The sequence below is a fragment of the Microchirus variegatus genome, assembly GCF_963457635.1.
Source record: "Microchirus variegatus genome assembly, chromosome: 11".
Classification (NCBI taxonomy): Eukaryota; Metazoa; Chordata; class Actinopteri; order Pleuronectiformes; family Soleidae; genus Microchirus; species Microchirus variegatus.
Genome location: NC_139812.1, coordinates 13,825,096 through 13,847,406, shown reverse-complemented (window position 1 = coordinate 13,847,406; position 22,311 = coordinate 13,825,096). Strand labels below are relative to the sequence as shown.

Sequence of the window (22,311 nt, the reverse complement as noted above, 5' to 3'; positions counted from 1 at the left end):
TTAGTTTTTCTGGCATAAAACCTACTATTGGCATTAACCTGAATGACAACAACTCATGTATTTATGAATGTGTCTGTCTGTGCACGTAGACAATGGCCCAGCAGGCAGCCGGAGGACAGGTACAGCCACTGTGTTTGTCGAAGTGCAGGATGTCAACGACAACAGACCCATCTTCCTCCAAAACAGCTACGAGACTAGCATATTGGAGAGCGTGCCCCAAGGAACCAGTATCCTTCAGGTAGTAAACGCACAGTTCTCGACACATCTGGAAGCATGCAGCACTTTTACTAGTCAAACTTCAAAGTCACTTTATTTTACAACAACAATTTGTAACAATTACAAAGCACGACGTTTAGAGAGTGGTCTCTGTTCGGCTGACAAATAAAAGCACTGAAAACTACTTAAACTCACACTGTTAAAGGATTTAAAGTGTTTCTCTCATGCTGCGTTCCATTCACATTGAAAATCAGAGTTCGAAACTGGGAGTGACGTCGTCTCCAAGTTAATTGTGTCCCTGAGAATTTGGAAAATCTATCGTGGGCTAGCAATTGCTAGTAATTCCAGTTCATAAAAAAATGCTCTAGATGGTATTTTGCACAAACATACATTGTAGCAGAATCTTTACAAATGATTTTCTATGAAAACATTGTGACAGAAAAGCCGTGGCAGCCATCTTGAAATCCCATTATGGGGTTGGTGAGGCTGCTCCGATTTACTGAGTTGGAAATCCGACTTTTCACTACAACTGGAACGAACCATTAATTCATGTGAATTACCAAGCGGATGAGTTTTTTCAGCATCAGAACAATTAGCGGTATAATGTAGAGGAGCAACACTTCTCCATGATAAAGCTTTAACTGAGCTGCTGTCATTTAAAGCTCATATTTGACCCAATGCATCTGTTGTAACTGGGATGTCGCAGCAGGGTAAAATGTAAAATTTGATGATGCATCAAATCTTTTCTGCAGGAACTGAAATAGAATTGAGTCATTGTGGGGTTTACCCCAAGTGATCAAACAGTGTTGCTACTATACTGAAGGGAAAAAATATTTAACCTGGAAAAAAATGAAACCTGCTGTCTTTTTGAATGACTAATTTATTGCCTTCATTTTTGGAAATCTCATCCACCTATAATTCAAAAAACAATCCTTTAATGTACCCTTTCACTGTCACATTTTTGGGAGCAGTCGGTAAACACTCTGAATGTCCTCATGTCAGATTTCAGTGACATAGTCAAACAGACATGGCATAGTGAGGTGAGGCTCCTTGCTGGCCTCCGTCTGTGGCATCTGTCCAGCTGATGAGTGTGGCGCACTTGTGCTCTCCCGCTCGTGTGGTCTGCGATGAGGCGGTCGTCTGAATGATAGACTGTATGAGCGCCGATATGAGCCCAGTCTCTTCCACACCTTGAGCTGGGGCTCGGTTGATCTGCTTCGGCCACAGGTCAAACTCCCCCCCGGGCCGCAGCTTGCATCAGAGTCCTCGTCCTGTTCAGATGGCCGACACACTGCCAGGAAGGCTGCTACGCCAGCCAGGAGCAGCGATAAGCCCAGCACCACCATGATGGTGAACTCTGGGTCGTGGACGTCTGTAGAGTGCGATGACGGCTGCGGGACGGTGGAGGAGATTGTGGCGGTTGTCAGACTGGACAGAGTGATGTTTTCCGTGCCGAAAGTGAAGTTGGAGCCTGACTCGGTGGTGTTCATGTTCACGTCTTGGCCTGGAGAAAATGAAAATGGATGGTGGTTTATATATCGGGACACTAGAGAGAGATTGCATGGATTTCCTTTCTTTGCTAGAGTGTGTTTTGATATGCTATTTTTTGCCTCACTTGCCAAGCTTATGTTCCATATGTTCAAGAGCGTATACACACACATACACACAGTAATGTGCAGGGAAACGCCTGCATGCACATGCAGATGTGGTGTGTTTGGCATTTGCGGCAATTATGTAGCTATTAAATCAAGGCCTACAAAACAGTCGATGCTTGACAGGTTTTCTTCAATGTAAAACAAATTGGGTTTATTAATATGCCTCTTGTAAAATGTAAAGAACCCACCTCTTCCACCCCATTCTCCAATTATCCCCCCCCCACACCTTATCCCGCATGCCCCCATCTTCAGTATAGTAACATTTGTAAATGCCATTGTCTCTAATTCAGCAGAGACAAAGCATGGCTTATCGGTTTAAGGGAAACACAGTGGGACGTGAAATTATTTTTAAGACCAAATGCCAGGAAAGCTCTGAAAAGGCCACTGGAGCAGGATGGCTCGTTAGAGAGTCAGTTCATTAGTCAGCGCCTCCAAGTACATACACTGCAAGCGCGCACACACACACACACACACACACACACACACACACACACACACACACACACACACACACACACACACACACACACACACACACACACACCCACACCCACACGGCTATTAAAAACACAAACTTTCTCTCTCACCCGCTCATATTGTGGGCCGCACTGCACACACTGGTGATTAGACACGTTGCTCTTAAACTTGGCAGCTTAGCTGAAAGGTGCTCTCCCTCTAGTATCACCCCACATTGTTGCTCCCGCAGATCTGACTGCTCAGCGAGTTCTGAAACAATGAACTAATTTCTAAACTTCTTTACAGTCACATTTTGTCTAACCTATTCACATTTGTTCACTTTTTATCAGCATTATGTTCACCCAAGTTCTCCAAGCTTATTAGACATTCAGGTCCTTTGTCTCTGATTTTATGTTATTTTACACCATATATTCTTTGTACCATCACAGTAAAAAAAAAAAGTCATCACTTATATGTACCTTATTTCTAGTAATTTTCATGTAATTTCCCCAAACCAAATGGTTTGCCTCAACATGCTCCCTTTATTAGACAATGTGCAAATACAAGCACCTCACTGGTCAAAGTGTTTCACTTTAAATTGTGACATCACAGCAGATATGGAGTACATATTGTAAGAGACATTCATGATATATTAACTATCTTATGGCCTTATCATGTTTACCTCTAAAAAAAACAAAGCAATTGACATCTATTCTTTGTATTTAACTTTAAAAACTTACCTTATATGGTAATATATAATGTATGTATATGTATATAATAATATATGCTAATATATATAATGCATATACTCACACCCACACTTTAAAACAGCAACTTGGTTAGTTCCAGTAACTGAGATCAGACCTGTTTCTTGTTTCTCTCCACGCACTTGTTTTCCCCCAAAAAGTGCTGCTTTCACAGAGACAGAGGGGAAAATGCTGGGTAGGGAGACGGAAACAAGGGGGAAAACGGGGGTAAAATGTGGGTAACAGCAGCATGGTGGAAATATCTCGCCATTGTTTTAATCCCCAACAGACAAAGACAATAGTGTGTTTTTCTGAGCCACACAGAGGCTTAGTAAGTAATCGTTTTGTGCCGCCACTTCACATTCATGCACTTGCAACATCTGGCTCTGTAATGTAGTCTCATACTTTATACACCCCCTTTTACGGCCTAAGTGGTGCAGTCCGCTGTGTAATACCCTATTCATCACTCTCCAATCTGAACCCCCAGCCTCTTTTTTGTCCCCTCTTCCCCTCCCCTCCCCTCTTCTTTCTCCTCTCCTCTCCACATCTCTTTATAAAGCTAATGAGACTGAAGTTTGGGCCCCTCTTCACAGAGGGAGAGAGAGAGAGCAAAGGAGGACACACAGGGCAGAGAGAGAGAGACTGTGAATGTGTACCTGAGTGCACGTAACATTTGCTTGTCTATTTTATGCACTCTGTAGGAGTCTCCACAGGTTTTGACGCATCCGTAGAGGAGTAGGGTTTTGACATGAAATCAGCCTCATCCAGTGCCAGTGGCTCTGTGCCTTCCTGGATTCAGAAGTCAGTCTCATGTCATGGGCCATTCACCAGCAGCCCAGCATGCTCCACTATTTATCTGTGTATGCTGTGGAGCCATGCTGTCTGTGCTGGGTTTGGATTCTTGGCTGCTTCTGGCTATATCCCTGTGACAGAGCGAGTGAGGTTCTCACTGCCAAGCCATGATGGGGTTGTTGTGGCAACAAGACACTGGGCAGCAGTGAATGCATAGTGAATGAGGAAGTACACAGATTTTTCGTCTGTTTATAGAAACCACCAAATCCACAAAAAAACGGGGGAGAAAAAAATTTATATTTACACAGAATATCCAACTTGACAACAATCTTACTGGATACCAAAGCAAAAGACAGACACAAGTGCGTGCTTCCCCTATTATGCCATCATCACTATCAATCTACCAACAAAAAGACAGAAGTTGTCACTGCAATCACATCAGTTATCTGTTTATGGGTGGTTTGCAGTTATATTTCTCTGTGGGTTTTGGTTGTGTTTAGTGTCCGTGTGATCTGAGTCTAGTTTCTGTTTGGGTGTTTACACAGGTTCAGGCTACAGATGCAGACCAGGGAGAGAATGGTCGCGTTCTGTACAGGATCCTCACCGGTAAGAGTCCTCCACACGTTGTTACTTTCTCACAAGCTCTGAAAGAATAGGCCCTGAAGTATATGAAAACTGAATTAGTAAATTTATTGTAAGAACAATGGGTACAACAAACTTAAAGGTTTTCACAATTTTAATGACTCAAGCTTTTTTTGCAAAATTCTGCTGATGAGCATATTTTAAAGTTCCTGGTCTTTTCCAAGTAATGTGACGTGTCTAGAAGCACGTAAAGCAGGGGTGTCGCACTCGTTTTCACTGAGGGCCACATCAGCATAATATTTACCCTCAAAGGGCCAAATAACTGTCATACAGAATAAATGTAACTAAATGTAACCAAATATAATGTAAAATAAAGGTAACTACTCCGTAACATATTGCTAAATAACTTTCTGTATTTATTACTTATTCAAGTTACAAATATTGTGCGATGGTGTTTCGCCATGCATTGTGGTAAATGTAGTTTATGGTCAATGTATGCCTTAAAGAAGTGGACCTATTTTAACACAGATATTTAAGACCAATCGATCACTTGCGGGCCACATAAAATGACATGGCGGGCCTTGAGTTTGACACATGTGACGTAAAGCATCAGAAGTCACAAAGTCAAATGTTGTCTATTAAAATGCAACTAATAACTTTACACACAAAAAATTAACTTGCATTCAAATGATCTAAAATGTAAGGCCTGGTTTTAGGATTAGGGTTAGAATTGGATTTAGGTTAGGCTAAGGGGCTAGGGAATGCATTGTGTCCTCACTAAGATATAAAAATAAGTTTGTGTGTGTATATCTTATGTCTGCCCTTGTTTATGAATACATGCAGGCAACAGCAACAAACTGTTCAGCATAGACAAACAGACCGGGCTGGTGACAAGAGGCCTCCGGGCTCTGGACAGAGAAACCAGCAGCTCTCATGTGTTGGAGGTGGAGGCCTACAACAGTGACGAGGGCAGCATGAGGAGCTCTGTCAGGGTGAGGAAAAGGATAGACACAATCAGTGGATTTATTGTAAAGTGCAAGAGTTTGGTTTTTTTTCCCAAAAAAACTGTAGTTTGTCTTCTCAGATTCTTCTCAAAAGGCCTGTGGTCTCATTTCTGTCTTTCAAGATAACTTATACAGTTGATGTGCTGCTGCAAATATCATCCTGCAGGTAATCATATACGTGGATGATGCCAATGATGAGGTGCCAGTGTTTACCCAGCAACAATACAACCGTCTGGGCCTGCGGGAGACAGCTGGCATTGGCACTTCTGTGATTGTGGTTCGTGCCACAGACCCCGACACTGGTGAGTCTGCTCTTAGAACTGTCAAAGGAGGGAGTTTGATGGAAGTTCTTGTTGTTAACTCTTCAAAGAAAAGTGAAGAAAAATGCAGCTGTTTTAATTGAATTGGTTATATGTTCTCCCTGTGTGTATCTTATCATAAACAGAGAGAAATATTAAGCTCACTGTGGTTTCAACACATCACTTCTGCTCTGCTGGTTGTCCATTGTTTGCAAGTCACCATCCTGAACACTGGTGGGAGCCACTGCAAAGGGGCCTATTACATCTCTTACATCTCTTTTTCATCACTCTGGCAAACACACAACAAAAAGTTCTCTTATCTGTAATGTACATTTACTTCTGCTCCGCATCTCCAAGTTCCTCTATTCACTTCCCCTCCTGCAGAGTGTTTTTCAGACGTCTTGTGATGCATCTACTTCAATGACATACATTTCCCTAAAGCATTAGAGATGTCTGGGGACTGAAATAAACACAATGCGGCCCAACAGCAAATTGTCAACAACAGTGTTTAATACAAGACAGCGAATGGGAAGCTGTTTACATGTAGGAAATAAAGCTTCACTGTCGCAATGTTTTTGTTTTCAAGTTAATTATCTTACAGCAGTAGTGCAAAAAGACAAGTTGTGAGTTTTTATTCAACACAATCATCCCCTTCCTCCCTCAGGTGATGGTGGAGCGGTCGCCTACGCCCTTGTGTCGGGCTCAGATCGCAAGTTCGAGGTGGACGTAAGCACTGGCCTGGTAATCACTGTGGACTACCTGGACTTCGAAACCAAGACCACCTATCTCATGAACGTCTCGGCCACTGACCAGGCTCCACCTTTCCACCAAGGTTTCTGCACCGTCTATGTCACGTTACTGAACGAGCTGGACGAGGCCGTGGCCTTCTTTTCTGCTGGGTATGAGGCTTCCCTGCGTGAGAACATCGCCACAGGGACAGAGGTGGTGCAGGTGCAGGCCCAGTCGGCCGATAACTTGAACCAGCTGTCTTACCGCTTTGACCCTGATACTTCCCCTGCAGCGCTGGCCCTCTTCAAGATTGACAGTGTCACGGTGAGTGGGGGAGCAGTGGAGGAAAGGGCTTTAATAAAAGCAAGATATGAAGACAATGTGCGTGTCGGTTTTTTTGTGGGCTATTCCAAAAAGTACAATTTTTCTGTCAAAATATGTTTCATCCATTTGAGGCGTCATTTGTCCTCTTTTGTGGTTTAAGCTAAGTCTTGTTGCTGCAAGAGCGTGAGCTGATCAGAGAGCTTGTTTGCTTTGAAGTCCTTTGTTTCTTGTAGGTGAGAAATGGGGATTTTTTTTGTTGTTGTTGTTTTGTGTGATACTTTGCAGTCTTTATCTCCTTCCTTGCTCCCTTCACGTTACATCAGCAAGATTCTTATCTGTTATCAATGTCGACATAGCAATACATTTCTTGAATCTTGAATCTTAATGGAGGCGATACAGGCTTACTGTACGTGTTTTAATGTTTCAGGGCCGTATCACAGTGACGGGTCTGCTCGACAGAGAAAAGGGCGACATGTACACCTTGACTGTTGTAGCTGATGATGGAGGGCCTAAAAGAGACTCTACTGTGGTAAGTCATTCAGAATTTTGTTTTTAAGCTATAATAATGTTCAGTTTTGAATGCATTATAGCATATGTTGTATCTACTCTATTATAGAAAACCTAATGGCATTCCTCTTTTATTCATTGCTTCTCTCAATGGGACTGTAGAAGGTAAGACACCTTTATAAAATGTCTCTTATTTTTAGATTTATTGCCTCAGTGTTACCTATTCTCAAAGGTGAGTATCATTACAGCGATCTGTGGTCGACCCTTTATTTGTTTTCACCTTTTTGACAGGTTTCAATTACCATTTTGGATGAGAATGACAACAGTCCAGAGTTGGACATCACTTCTGACACTTCAGTGGACATTCCAGAAAACGCACCCATGGGAAGGAAGGTGGCAACAGTGCTCGGAAGAGACAAAGATGCTGGATTGAATGGACTGGTGAGAGTAAAGAAGAAAAATGGAAAAAGTAGACTCACTGAGGCATTATAAAAAGTATACTAAATGAAGCACGAAAGTTCACGAAATAGAATTCTCATCAAAAGTCTTAGGCCACCGTGAGATACGTTGTTTTAGCAATGCTGTAACGACTATACAGTATAATTTTTTCTCTGTAAACTGTGTTTAGTGTGACCTACCTTTACTCTTAAATAATAGCAATGACCCTGGCTCTCTCTAATTGGTAAAACATGTTCCTATTCTACTATTTCATGTCGGTAAGTATCTCCTGGTACACATCATGTACATATACATACATGTTGTGTGAGTTAAACTCGTTGACAGCTTGCTCATTTTTCAGATCATCTTTCAGTCTCATCATTCCAATCCATGCCAATGATCAGAGAATTTGACAGACATAAAAACAACAAAGTTGCGGGTGCCCTTAGACGTTTGCACAGTACTGTACTTACAGATTTAGAAGACACGTGTAACATTTTGTATAGTATTTATGTGTAAATGTACGTTAAAGCTGTCTCTTGGTAATGTTTTTCTTACTTTTCTTTCATAATTATGTCCTTAATTTATTTGCTCTTGTTTCTCATCCTTCTAGTATGCTCTCTGTGGATTCAGTATATTATGTGACTGATTAAAGAGTTACAACTTATAACTTATAAATTATTCATGAATTACAGGTGTCATAATGGTGAAAGTTTTTGACGGAACATGTTGCAGTGTGGTAATTTCATTATTCCTCCCTTCCCTATGTCTTCATCTCATTCTGACTCATTACTCTCACTCTCAGGTCAATTTCACTTTGGTGGCAGGAAACATGGAGGATGTGTTTCAAATCAAGACTGTGAACCACACCTATGGGGAAGTCTATGTCAATGCTCCTCTGGACAGAGAGACAGTGGACCGCTATCTTCTTAAGGTCAGGCGGCAATTCACATGGAGTCACCACAAATTAATGAAATGCTAACAAACCTGAAATGGATCATTACAGGTGAAACATAGAAACAAAAAAGACAGGCAAACACTCAATGTTTGCCTTTATGATTGTATGTCATGGGTCTTCTCACATGGTCAGGCCTACACACACAAGACCAATGCATTTTTATGGTGTTACAGGTGCGTGCTAGTGACAATGGCTCACCTCCAAGGCACACAGACCATTCCCTCACTATCAACATCCTGGATGTCAATGACAACCCACCTGTTATTGAAAGCCTGAAGGGCTACAATGTCAGCATAAGTGAGGTGAGGACGCGTTCGCAATTCAACTTTGTGTTATCGACTTTGAATTTTCACGTTCCTTTAGTTTGATAAATATGCCGTTCTTGAATTGACTAGGGTCACAAATACATTTCAGTTTGTACAATAACACTCTCCTGTTGGCGCGAATTAATGGCTCTTTTATCATTTGATTTATAGAACGTTGGAGGAGGCACATCTGTCCTCCGCGTGATAGCGACTGACCGGGACATCGGTCCCAACGCCATGCTGTTTTATTACATAACCGCAGGAAATCAGGACTTGACCTTTCGCATGGATCGCGTGACGGGAGAGATGGTGACACGTCCAGCTCCTCCTGATCGAGAGCGTCAGCAAGAGTACCGACTCACTGTCACCGTGGAAGATGACGGGACGCCACCTCTGTCGGTAAGATGCAATACACAGCGATGTAATGCATATCTATTCCAGGATGTGTTTTTCTGGCTCTGTCATATTATAATAAAAATCTATTTATCTTTAAAGATTTGTGCAGTTACGTATACGAAAGAGTATAAATAATAGACTCAGTCTTTATGACTAGAACTTGGCATTATATCTTCCAAAGAGCCATCTTCTGGTCAGTCACTGCACTACAAACAAGCAGGTCATTATAGTGATTCTTAATCCATACACTGAAGGTACAATATTAATCAGTTATGCAAAAAGCTGATCCTCTGTGTCAGCTGTGAAGGCACAGAAAGTTTGTAAGTCAAGAGTCAAACAACATTTCTAAAATGAGGAAGTTATGACGCATGTTATGCATGTTGTTTTTCTGTTTAGAAATGGCTGCAATATATAGTTTGAACTGACAGAGATTAAGTGCTCAACAGGTGTTGTGCTGTCTAGACTGTACGGTAAACATATATAATAATAATGGAGCTGTTCAGAATACAGGATATAATTGTTGTAATGTATGACTGCAGAAAATGCACCAAAGAGAGTACATGGCCAACACCAGACATCTCCTGCACCTATCGAGTCCTCTGTCTCCTCTCATAAAATGTGATGCTAAGATTGGTTTCTAATTTTCTCTGCTCAATGCCAGTCTCCCTCTGGTGTGCACCATCTTGGAAGCACACAAGTGGAACAGCCTTGTTTCGTCTGTAATTGTTCCCAAGGCAGCAAGTGCAGCACGTCCTTGTGTAGTGATAGTTTTGGAGACCTGCCAGTCGAAAAATGAACAGTGATTTCATTGACTCGACACAAGGTTCTAAGGTTTAAGAGCTCCACTTTAATGTACAAGCTACAACCGGGGACAATTTAAATGCAATATACAGAGCAAAAATGTGCTTTAAATGCATTGCTCGGTCTCTGTCTAAAGTAAGCATTTTACAATATGAAACACAAACAGAAATTGCAAAATTGTCTGCACATCTGCACACACACACACACTCATACACACTGATTCAGGAACACTGACATTAGTCACAACAGACACTGAAACACTGAATGTTCTTCAAAGTATGAAACTTGCCAAAAGAATAAACAGTAGAAAATAACCATACATGCACAATACCCTGTCCTACACAATGCTACACATCAAAAGGAGATGATTTCCGTTCAGACACCTGCTGTACATATTTTACCTCCATATAAAAAAAACACACCAGTGGTTTCACTCACAGACGGCGCTGCAGTCAATAGCGAACACTTTTCCTGCGTATACGCTGACATGATTTTCTTTGGTTTTCATTTTAAAACCATAACTTCTCTCCTCACATCTGCGAAAACAGCATTTAGTCCCATTGCACACAAAAACACACATTATCTTCCTTACAGAAAATTAAAAGAAATTACAGTTGTTGTTTTTTTGCCACAAAAACAGCATTGTGGTGGCAGTGATAAAACTCCTTGTGTTTAAACATAAAACTCAAAATCAATGAACATTTTGTTCTTCATAATGAAACTGTACACAAGCATGGGTGACAATCAACCATTGTCAACAGGAACAGCATTGTAAACAGTATTTCCTTTTCTTAAAATACTGTACTGGCTGAACGTTTCAGCACCGTATAATTATGTTTAAGGCCACTGTGAAGTGCTGTGTATCTAGAGTACAGGAAGGAAGGAGAGTACTTAGAGCAACATAGCTAACAGTAACTGAGGTAGCGAAAAGGGGGGGGGGGGAATAATATATAAAGGTCTGCCGGATAATGATTACACTGAGTTGGTCATAACTTTGAATTGCACCAAACGACTCATATGTGGAGGAAGATTTGGAATCCACAGCTTCACTCACAACATGCCACCCTGCACATGGCAGGACCTCCACCCTCAGCACTCTGTGTTCATTTCAAGCAGTGGGCCCAGCCAAACAACAAGCTACAAGCTATTGTCGGCGTTTAGATGGCGCATCTCACACACACACACACACACACAAACCCAGCCGCCACCACAACACAACACAACACAAGTGCTCTAAAGGAAAAGTTTGCTTTCAGCCTCCAGCTGTTGTTGCAGGTGGAAATAATCCGTTCCCTCCTGTGGTTCAGACAATGTACAGATGACAATCCCAGCAGAAGTTATTGTGAGGCAGCTTAAAAGGGCAACATTTCTCTGAAGGCAGGGAAGAGGAGGAGAGTTGCAGGACTATGCCCAAGTCAGCAGTTACAGCGATGAACCTCTGTTTAAATGTGCAGAAAGCCCGGAGACTCTGGGATGGTGTCTGAAACAGAGAAACACGCAGGTCAGTAAGAGTAAAGAATTGATAACGGATCATCTACACTTTTATAGTACCAGCCTGCATAGATGGAAATGTTCAGTTTGCACAAAATTGCACTTCCTGTCCCAAATGCAGGTGTTTGCAAAAGACATTCAATAACATTAGTTTTTTCCAAACCTTCCTCTGCATAGAATAGCACAAGGGTGTTCTGGTAGATTTTCTGGAATAAATTCTATTAATTTAAAAGCAGAACAGTGAGCTCTCAGGTCTGTGACTTGCAACGTGTTGACGATAAGAGGGAACTGCTGCTGGTAAGATTCCTGTCACTTTAAGGTCAGTTGACCAAAAAAGCTGAAGTATGTTTTTGTATGCACGTAACATGAAACTGTAGTTGAGAAACCAGCTGTGTTCTGCATAACATTTGTTGGCTTACTTTTGGCAGGCAAGCTCCTTCCTTGACACCTCCTTGTGGCTTTTTCCAAAGTGCAAAAAAAGTATATAAAGAAGTCACGACTCAGTAACTGGGTGTGACGCACTTTTAACTTGTGTTCATGTTTGTTAGCTCTCGCATTTAGTGTGTTGTTAATGGAAAGGCTTCAGTAAGAATCTCTGAGTGCTTGTAAACAGTTCAAGGTCACGTCAGATAAAGACATTTAAGATGGTTTAAGGTGGATTTTCAGAAGGTGGATTCTGTCCTTTTAAGTCTGTGCTTCCAGAAAACAGGGCAATCCATTTCAGTATGCCTGGAATGTCTGCAGGTGCCTTTGGGGATCAGGAGAAAAAACAGTCTGGATTGAATCCCTTCACCGTAACTAATGTTTCAATATTATTTCAAGTAGAGTCTGAGAAGAATTGTTGAAGGAGCCATTAGTATTAAATGAAAGTGCTGATGAGTGGAGAATGACTTGAGAGGAAGAGGGAGTTTCATTTGTGTGGGAGAGAAAATAAATTAAAACTTCCTACGTAGGATATTTTGTCTTAGTCACAGCAAATCAGCCCAGCTGTTTTGACTTTGAGTGGGCAATGAGCATGTGAGTATTTTTCCACCGACATCTACATTAACATCAACCACCACCGCAAGATGTTTCAGCTGCAGCACAGAGTCTTTGATTGCGTCAATCTGTGCATTTTATGGATTTCCAGAGATGTGACTGTTTGAGAACAGTGTATCAACAGTTTATATAAAAACGTTAGAATGCAGTGAATATGGTTAGAATTCCCATATTCTATTCTATTAAGATACGATGTCATGTGCAAGTTGATAAACTTGATAAAGTTAATTTTGTACATATACATGTATTCTAGACTTGATAAATACAATACACATTAACACTGAAAGGGGGTTCCCACATGTCTCCCAAGAAAGTTGGGACAGGAGCGTGTTTATCATTGTTACATCACCTTCCTTTTCGATTACAAAAACGCTCAACGGCACCGATCTTCACATGCATCGTTATGTTCCACACGTATTTTGAGGTCTGAGTCTGCTCTTCAGGCAGGTCTGTCTACTCTTCTGCTCTGAAAACCACAAATGGTGCAATGGTTTAACATTTGCACACTGTGGTCTTCCTGGAATAAGTTGTGAGTCAGAGACATCCTTGAAAATGTTGTCATCTAAATCGCATTATGTGGTGCCTCAAAACCTTTTCAGAATGAATGGTGCCTTTATGAATATGTAACACTCAGCCCCACACCATCACAGTTGCTGGCTTTTAAACTTTGCCCTGGTCTTAATTGTCCTTTTTCTCTTTAGACCAGATGTCGCAATGTCCAAAAAAAACGGCACATTTTTCAGATTTGTATCAGTTCAACTCAGATTAGCTTGGGTCCAGGATGTTGCTTATATATTGCTATGTTGTTATTTCATCTGTTCAGTATTATCCGTGTCTCCTTTGTGTATTTAGGCTCTGTGCCTTCATCACAGTTTGTCTGTTCAGCTTCCTTCATTTTTCTGTGTTCGTGTTCTGTTCCGGTTTGTCCTTTTCCCATTTGTCTGCTACCCCAAAGTAATCGTGGGCCTGGTTATTTGTATTACATATCTTCCATTGATCTACCTGCTTTCTTTGCATGTTATCATCCACTCGACGCAGGATGCCCCTTTCAGACTTAGTGATGATAATATCACCTGTTATTAAACGGGCCCTTTGCACAACAGCCATTTTGACAGGTCACAGGAGGAAAACCATAAAGCATGTCCATGTGGGCCCCATAAGGGCTGGTTATATTTGGGTTGACAATATGGGTCCCAATGCATTTTTGCCCACTTCAAACCTATGCTCACTTAGAACCATTTCCAGTCTATGTGGGTATTAAGTGGGTAGGAAGTGGGCATGGGCTTGAAGTGGGCAAATTGAGCACATATGGTTTCATTAACATGGGCTCCACATGGAAAGCCCATGTGTGGGCAAACCCGGGTGGGGCCACCATGGAAACCACAGGCAAACCATATTGGGTTCCATATTGTTAGCCAAAAATATAACCATTATGATACAAGGAGCAAGTAGTAAATGATTTTCTTTGGATTAACTTGTAAGTTGTGTTGTCATGATTTATAGTTGTGTGTGTGTGTGTGTCTTACCCTCTATTGGGAAGAACACGTCCCCATGTGCGGGGGGAGACAGAGGAGTTCCCGGCTCAGACAACAGGTGGCGTCCTGTCTCTGAGGACTGTCTGGTCATGATCTGAGAAACGGTGCGGGTGTGGATCTGTGGTGACCCCCCAAGGAACACTGGGTTTTCATGACCATGGGCCTCACTGAACATGCACAAACAGACACAAACAGGGAAAGGGAAGCATACCGATGAGCAAAAAAATCACACACGTAATTGTTTGTTGCTCAAGAAATACAAGATACTAGTTTTAATGCTGCTTGTGTTTGTTTTCTACTAACAAATGTCAATAGAAACAAGAGTATTTATTTGAAGTTAAGTGGACTCAAGATGGTTTGCAGAAACTACCGATTGTGTAAGAAATGTTGTGGCCACAAGAGTTTCCATGTAAGAAAAAAAAAAAAGTTGTTATAAAAATCAACTGTGAAACTGGCCTATGACATGAAGTGGCTGACAGACTGTGAGAAAACATACCTGTCCATCCTCACCAGCTCCTGTGCACCTGGGAGAGAGGAAACAGGAAACGGGATATTGTGAATGAATTGAAACAGAGCGGAACAATACGGATACGGTGTGAACGTGATTCTTACTGCGTGAAATACAGTTAATCTGCCTCAGTGACAGGAAATATGAGTCAGACAAAACACCATGGGGGAACCAAGTGTTAATGTGTGTTGTGTGTGTGTGAGTGTGTGTAAGACGTACGTCTGCCCGTCTGGGCTTTTTCCCTTTGTTTGTACACGAGCACCAAAATAAGTGGCAGAAAGAGCAGAGCCAAGATGCAAGCTGCTATGGCCAAGGCCATTGGAACAGAGCCTGAGGGAGAGAGACTGAGAGTTAGATAAATGGAATCAGTGGCCTTCCATCAATTGGCCATGAAGCCTTGAATATGGTGATTTACCTCCAGATGGTATGGGATCCCAGACAGTGCAATCTTGAGATCCCTTTCTCCCTGGAAAGAGAGAAGACATACATTGTTGCTCAGTGAGTAAATACTTTTAAGTATTAAAATATTGTTAGTTGAATACAATTATATCTAGGCACTTGTAGACCACACTCAGACCACATCAGATATATTAAAGGTACTACCATAATCGTGTCCTACTTCACATCTACCAGAGGTATGATTTATTAATGTTGCATCAATACATTTGTCCTTACGTGGTGTAACTTGGAGAACAATGTGGCTGTGAGGTTTCTGCACCACCGTGCCATGTTTATGAACCACCTGGAAGTCCAGTAACATACAGCAGTAGCGGCCTTGGTCAGCGTGGGTCACGTTCTGCAGAGCCACCCAGAAATTATGCTCCGAATATCCAAATTGCACTTGCGTCACGCTGTTGTTGTTGCCATGGGAACGACCGCCTGAGGTCGTGCGGCCCATTTTTTCTGTACAGTGCTGATCGCTATGGGGTGTGAAAAGCCAGCTGTGCTTCAAGACGTCATTGGGGTACATGGCAGCGCCTCTTTGGGTACACACCAGTTTGACATTCGCACCTTCAGGACAGGTGTAGTACAGATGGGGGGCAGAAACACCAATGGTGGCGTGGGACATCGCCCCTTTGGCTAGAGAGAAGAAGAAAATATGGAAGAATGAAGTTAGCACATAGTTCATTACAACACATTAGATCATTCAATCAGTCTTAGGCAACAAATTATCAAATCCAGTTGCCTATTATCTGCACTCCTGAGGACATGATGACCTGGAATACTGAGAACGTTCGAAATGAAAGGAAGTCTAGGGTATCTTTAGTCAAAAGAAAATTACATTACATACAACTAGAACAAAGCTGAAGGCAATATTTTATTAGACATGTGCCAAAATCCCGCTGTCTTTCAGAGATTACAGTTGCTTAAAGATACAGCCCTGATCAGTCATAATGATAGTAATATGGTCCATCATGAAATTGCATGGTAAATCACAGTCCCATTCGTATTAATTGTCAACTAAAATTGAGTGGAATGAATTTCCTGTCTGGTACAGCCAGTCATAACACAAATAACCACAGTGCAAATACAAATCAAAGCCACGACCAGACAAACATGAATTTAAAGCCACAGTTCAACATTTTTCCATGTCCTATTTTCTGCACACTACATGGTTTCAGCTGATGAATCAGCGCAGTTTCTTTCCAGTTCTATATTGGCGTGCACAGACATTTGGAAGAACTGCCGCCTCGTGCATGCCACTGTTTATACAGTATAACTAATTCATATAGTACATACTAATCTCCTGTGAGTTAAATGTTCCTACAGTAAAGATTTTGTATGATATCTCACTTCTCACCAAAGCCAACAGTGTAGAAATCTGACTGGTGTTGCATCATTTCCCACAATCATTGCTCAGTGAGTGTGGTGCACTGGCACAAACCCTCCACATAACTTAAATGTACATTGTGGAAACCAAAGAGAGAGAAATGTTGCACAAACCATTCTCCACTCACGCTGCCACCTTCAACCACTTCCTGTTCTCACTTTGGTGCAACAGTGGAATGCACGAACAACTAAACGCTTTAATGTGTGCAACTCGATTATTCTTTAATTGCAGTAACGCAACTAACTTTTCCTCACTTCAATATTATATCATAACAATGTGTTTGTTTTGCATCAGGTTTTTGGATTCATGAATGCTTGATGCAAAGCAAGGAACCGGGCTGTGCATGTGGATGTGTGTGGGTGAGCTTCACGAAAGGAGAAGTATACATGCAACAGAGTATTGATGCAGTCAGAGATTTTCATCACAGATTTCACTGTGCGTGTGGAGGTTAACTGGCCCATGCCAGGATTTAAGGAGTGGACTTCCTTCCTGTCTTGTCCCGGCATGAGGACCCAGCTCCTCTTGCTCCTCTCATCTGCCTCCTTTACTACTCATAATCACTGAAACCCTACAGCTGCTGCTGCTGTTGTTGTTGCACAATTATGTGTAATTGTCATCATATTTCCCAGTGAGTAACATGCTATTGCATGTGTTTTCCATCAGTTGTCAAACGCCAAATACACACTGTCCACAGTAACGAGTCAGGGAGCTGCGGGAAAGGTTTGAAGTAGTTCGCTATTAACCACTCTTTCTTCATGTTCAAACATTTTCAGTGACATTATAAATGAGGAACTACATCGTTTTTTTTAGTCATTATCTCAATACCATCTTTAAAAGATAAGTTTACGCTTTACTGTGCAGGAAATACAGCAGATGCCCAGACATGTAGCTGTGCATATTTGTGCATACCGTATGAGTCCATGCAACGTATAGTGCCATGTTCCTGTGTTTGCAGCTGAACTCTGCACTGGTCATTGTGTTAGGCAAAGCAATAGGAAAAGCAGGGAGGGTGATTAAAGTGAATCTGCTGCCCCCGGGCTGTTCCTGCCTGTGCGGTGGGACAATAGCTGGGGAACTCCTTCTCCTCTCCTGTTTCACACCCACCCTGTCTTCCTCCCTGTCCGTCTTTTCTTTTTGACAAGTCCTCCCTAGTTTCTCATGTCCAATTTATCCTAGACTTCTGCCAAAAAAAAAGGAAAGGGGGGTAGTGTTGTTCAATATGTTTTCACATTTAAGCCTGACTTTTCGCCTCAGTGTTGATATTTGAGGAGCCAAAGCTTAATTAACTGCTGGGAAACTGTAATCTACACATTAGATGATACTTGGCTGACATGACCAGACCTTGCTGAAGGAGCGTGGAGACAATGGGTACCTTTTATTTTTAGCATTTGTCTTTTAGGGTGCCAAGTGGGTGGTTTTACTATAGTGTCAGTATTTCATCTTGATGTGGTTGCAACCATGTGAAGACGGAGAGCAAGGTTTGCTTCATTTCTGGTACAGACAGGATTTTTTTTCATTTGTATGCACTAGACATCTGTGTTTTGGCCCTATTATAGATTTAAGTTTTCTCCTCTGATTTCTGTTCTCAGGCTCCTGAAAGCTCCCGGGGGCCCTGAAACAGGCACTCCTTTGTTTTAAGCCTGGACGCCACCTGTTTGGGACGTTTCTTTTTACATTCAGTCATGCAGCATAGCTGTTGTTGTGTTAATTAAACACAAGTTTTTTTCCAACTTACTTCTCTTCTTAATTCTCTTCTTATAATTCTGTATGAACTGAGTATTGTTAAAGCTGCTGTCCTTGCACAAATTCCTAACCTTACATAGTTTCACCCCATAAACACATCAGACACCCCCTTTTTTCACACCTAGCCTAATGTTAATTATAACAAACCCATTACAGGGTGTTAATGAAACCAGCAGGGGCATCCTAGATGACCCCAAATGCAAACACAGTGAGTTTCAGGTGAGTTCTCATCAGTAGGATGTGTTAAAATGTGACATTTCTGACACTTCCTCAATGTGAGAGGAAGTGGTTTGGAGTGAGTGAGGTTGACTCTAAACCATGACGACAACTGAATTTGACATCTTAAGGTGTATATTATGTTTGGTGAGGCGGTTTCAGATCAAGAGATAGTTTTTCACAGATTGTTTTTTTTTTATTGTATACAAAATAATAAATCACCTTCTTCCTCTCGTTTTTTTTAATGTATGTAAGAACAGAGTTGTGTAACCACAGCCTTGTAACAATATTTGCAACACTTAGTTTCTTCACTCAGTTGTCATTTTGAAAGTGTAAATGGGTTCTTTTGAAAACTAGGAATAACAGTTTGAAGAAGCTGATCTAATCATCACTTGGTTCCTCTGTCTTGATGAGTCTTCTAGCTTTCATGTTGTAGTTCCATGTTAATATGGTAACTGTATGCCTTAAAAATTTTACTTAGAGAAATTGTTTTTGTGCTATGATGACTAGAAACAGAGTTACTGCTCTGTCAGCGTTGGTCAATGCGGTCGCCTTGAGCATTTCAGTGAATCACTATGTCCATGACACATCCAAACTAGAAGGCTATTGCTGTTGGGGGGGACTTTTGAAACTCATCATTCTTGCTGCATACTTAACACCAGACATGAGTAGTTCAGCTTGTCAGACCTTTTAAAAAAGGTTATGCCCCAGGAAATCTGAGAGAAGGAGTGGAGTGGAGACTTCTCCGGTTTCTCCTTATCGTGAACTTGTATGATGTGCTTGCACAACTGCAGCATGTCAACGCATGAAACTGACCCAGGGAGCCATTTTTTTTATTGCTGTATTCTATAAATGATTTATTTATTTCACATGTGGGATCAATGAAAGCAGCTCTGTCACACAGCGGGGAGTCAGGACGGAAGAAAAGAGACTTCACATCCTGTGGCGTTCATTGACCATTTCTGACTCCGGCATTGTCCCTCATTGTGAGCTACGTGCTTATCTGGACTGAACAGAGAGGGAGTCGCGGTTATTGCTCTGTTTTTTTGGGAGGAGCAACATATTAATGATAGAGGCACAAACAGCTGTTTTCATCATAGTCTGAAAGGAAGGAAACAAAAGGCAAGTTTAACTCGGCTACAGAGGAGGGCACTGCAGTTGAGTTATTAAGTTTTAAGCTTTTTTATTGGAGCAGTGGGATTTTATGAGCCTGCAGTAACTAAATCAAAGGGTTTAAAACTGCACTGAACTGTACTTGATTAGATTTTATTTCTATTGTCTATTTGGATTACAAACATGTTTTGAACACTGTATTAAGAATTTTGCTGTGCTTTATTTAGCCCAAAAGTTGAGCAAACATCACACGTTGCCTTCGACAGAGTTATCACGTGAGCTTATCTAAACAGACTAAATCCTGAAGTCGAAAGCTGATAACCTCTGCAAGGTTTCAGTGCTGTTTGAAGTAAGTGAGGATCAGTGTGGCCTGAAGGCAACAGCTGCTTCTCCTCACTCCTCCAGCCTCTCAGATGCCTAAGCTCTCGCAGCCATAGACTTTAAAATCACTGGAAAAAGTAACAGCATTTCATCAAAGCTCCCACTAAAGTAAATTGAGTGAAAATTAAGCGACAAGTTACTTGAGCTCATCAGAACTTTTCCTGCTGACTTTTTTTTTTTTTTTCTTCAGATCATGAGTTTTTCAGAATACATTTGTGGCCATTTTCAGACGTGCTACCATTAAAAAACAAAGAGGGACCACTCTTCTGTCTGTGGCTATATTATACTACAGTGTGGGTTTAGGGTGGATTTACAGTTCACTTCATTCCCCCCAGGGAGGAGCTTTAACACAGCTTCACACCAGATGTTCTGCCTCAAAACAACAACAGCAAAAAGGGAAGTCTGAAAACACTGAAATAGTTGTGACTTTGGGGGTTTTTCGTGTGTGTGTGTGTCTGAGACGACATCCACGTGTCTCCATTTAAATATCGTAAATGGTAATTTCACCTCTTCTGAACGGACAGGTATATTGGGCACATTCACACATATATATTTTTTTTAAAACCTACTATGATACAACATTTTACAACTTTTAAAACTTTATCTTTTTTTATGTAATAAGTTGGCACAGAGCTGGGACAGTAGGACCACAGGTGTGAGGAGGAGGGAGGAGGAGGTTAGGTGTATGGATGGATGTCAGAGGTCTTACCTGCAGCCACAGAGAACAGGACGCAGTACAGCCAAAATATCACTGCTGAGCGACAGTGTAATCCCTCTTCCATAGTTGGCTCCTGATGATGAGTTAAAAAAGAAGAGAAAAAGAAGCAGAACTCTACACAACTCGTCTATTTAAACTCTTAAAAATACCATCAACACTATTCCGGCGCTGAGGTGTCTGGTACTCCTTTTGTCACTGTGTCTCTCACTTGACTTGATCCTCCTGAACTTTTGCAGCATAGATGCAACATGAAACATCGAGTCACTCTGCTCCTCCCCCTGTTCCTCCTGTCACTTCCCCCTCTCCTTCTCTCTCTCTGCCTCCACCCCTTTGAGTAGCAGAACTTGTGTTTGCACCAATCATCAGCCTTTGTACCTTTTATTATGCATATAATGTGCATGTCTGTAAAAAAATGTATAATGCTATTACAGTCAGGTCCATAAATATTGGCACATCAACACAATTCTCTTCTTTTTGGCTCTATACACCACTACAATGGATTTGAAATGAAACAAACAAGATGTGCTTTAACTGCACACTTTCAGCTTTAATATGATGGGTATTTACATCAAAATCAAGTGAACAGTGTAGGAATTACACTTTCTATATGTGCATCCCACTTTTTAGGGGACCAAAAGTAATGGGAATTACTTAAAAATGTAATCCACCGTAGTGGTGTATAGAGCCAAAAAGAAGAGAATTGTGTCGATGTCCCAATATTTATGGACTTGACTGTATATACGGTCTATGGCAAATAAATATTCTGTCCCAGTAGAAGTACTTCAAACATCTACATTCCTCATAAGGTATTATAACAATAATACTTACGTATTGTTATTATATAAAGTTACAATGTGGTTTAAAAAGAAAAAAAAAATATATATATATGTTTTTTAGAAGTATGTTAGTAACTTTTTTTTGTCATGAAGCTTTCATTGAAGGTAATGATTGTCCAGATCTTGCAAACAAAAGCTTTGCTGTTAATAATTTGGGACAAGCACACGGGCTATTTCCTCAAGGGTGTAAGATGTGAACTGAATTACATTTACCAACTGAGGACTCCTCTGCTTACCCTTCCATTTTCCAAGTCTTGCCAGTTTGTACATTCGAGCTGCTGTAAAAAGCGGCAGCTCCGCAAGATGGCTGTCTCCGTAAAGCAAAGATCTTGCCCTAAAGTTTTTTTTATTTTAAAGCAATTACACACGTATACAAACTTACTTATAGGTAGTTTAGTCAAGTTATGCAAATATACCCACACTGGACCTTTAAGGAGACCCCCCCCCCAGGGCCGCAGATATAAAAGTGATTTATAGGCTTCATTTCAATGACATGACCACATGAAAACTGATCTATACGAGCAAAGTCACTACACTTCTCTAACATTGAAAGTACAATGGTTACAATCATCTGGTTCATAGTCGTCTTCAGGTGCAACTGGGCAACTTGCTTGAGTAAAGTTGAAGAAGCACTTTGACTCAGGTGAAACTAATAACCTGAAACTGAGTCAAGGGGTGAATGGTCAGCATTGT

The 22,311-nt window shown here is 41.4% G+C and overlaps 3 protein-coding genes across 3 annotated transcripts in view; 1 reads left to right on the top strand and 2 right to left on the bottom strand.

Moving 5' to 3' along the window:
* The window catches only part of cdh23 (cadherin-related 23), a 149,187-nt gene that overhangs the window by 113,392 nt on the left and 13,484 nt on the right, over positions 1–22,311 (top strand). Inside the window, exons 27-36 of the mRNA XM_083897799.1 lie at positions 90–238; positions 4,411–4,471; positions 5,291–5,439; positions 5,618–5,753; positions 6,415–6,803; positions 7,231–7,332; positions 7,602–7,751; positions 8,554–8,682; positions 8,880–9,008; positions 9,183–9,410. Of these exons, the coding sequence (XP_083753925.1) occupies positions 90–238; positions 4,411–4,471; positions 5,291–5,439; positions 5,618–5,753; positions 6,415–6,803; positions 7,231–7,332; positions 7,602–7,751; positions 8,554–8,682; positions 8,880–9,008; positions 9,183–9,410 (1,622 nt within the window). The remainder of the gene's footprint in view (positions 1–89; positions 239–4,410; positions 4,472–5,290; positions 5,440–5,617; positions 5,754–6,414; positions 6,804–7,230; positions 7,333–7,601; positions 7,752–8,553; positions 8,683–8,879; positions 9,009–9,182; positions 9,411–22,311) is intronic.
* Positions 1,215–1,706, bottom strand: LOC310934145 (uncharacterized protein; the record flags this gene model as incomplete). The annotated part of the gene is made up of 1 exon (XM_083897802.1): positions 1,215–1,706. One exon carries the CDS (start codon positions 1,704–1,706, stop codon positions 1,215–1,217), a length of 492 nt encoding a protein of 163 aa, XP_083753928.1.
* Positions 11,056–15,849, bottom strand: vsir (V-set immunoregulatory receptor; the record flags this gene model as incomplete). Its single annotated transcript, XM_083897801.1, has 6 exons — positions 11,056–11,688; positions 14,264–14,439; positions 14,769–14,796; positions 15,000–15,110; positions 15,196–15,246; positions 15,456–15,849. The coding sequence occupies 6 exons, from the start codon at positions 15,847–15,849 to the stop codon at positions 11,651–11,653; spliced, it is 798 nt and encodes a 265-aa protein (XP_083753927.1). The 3' UTR covers positions 11,056–11,650.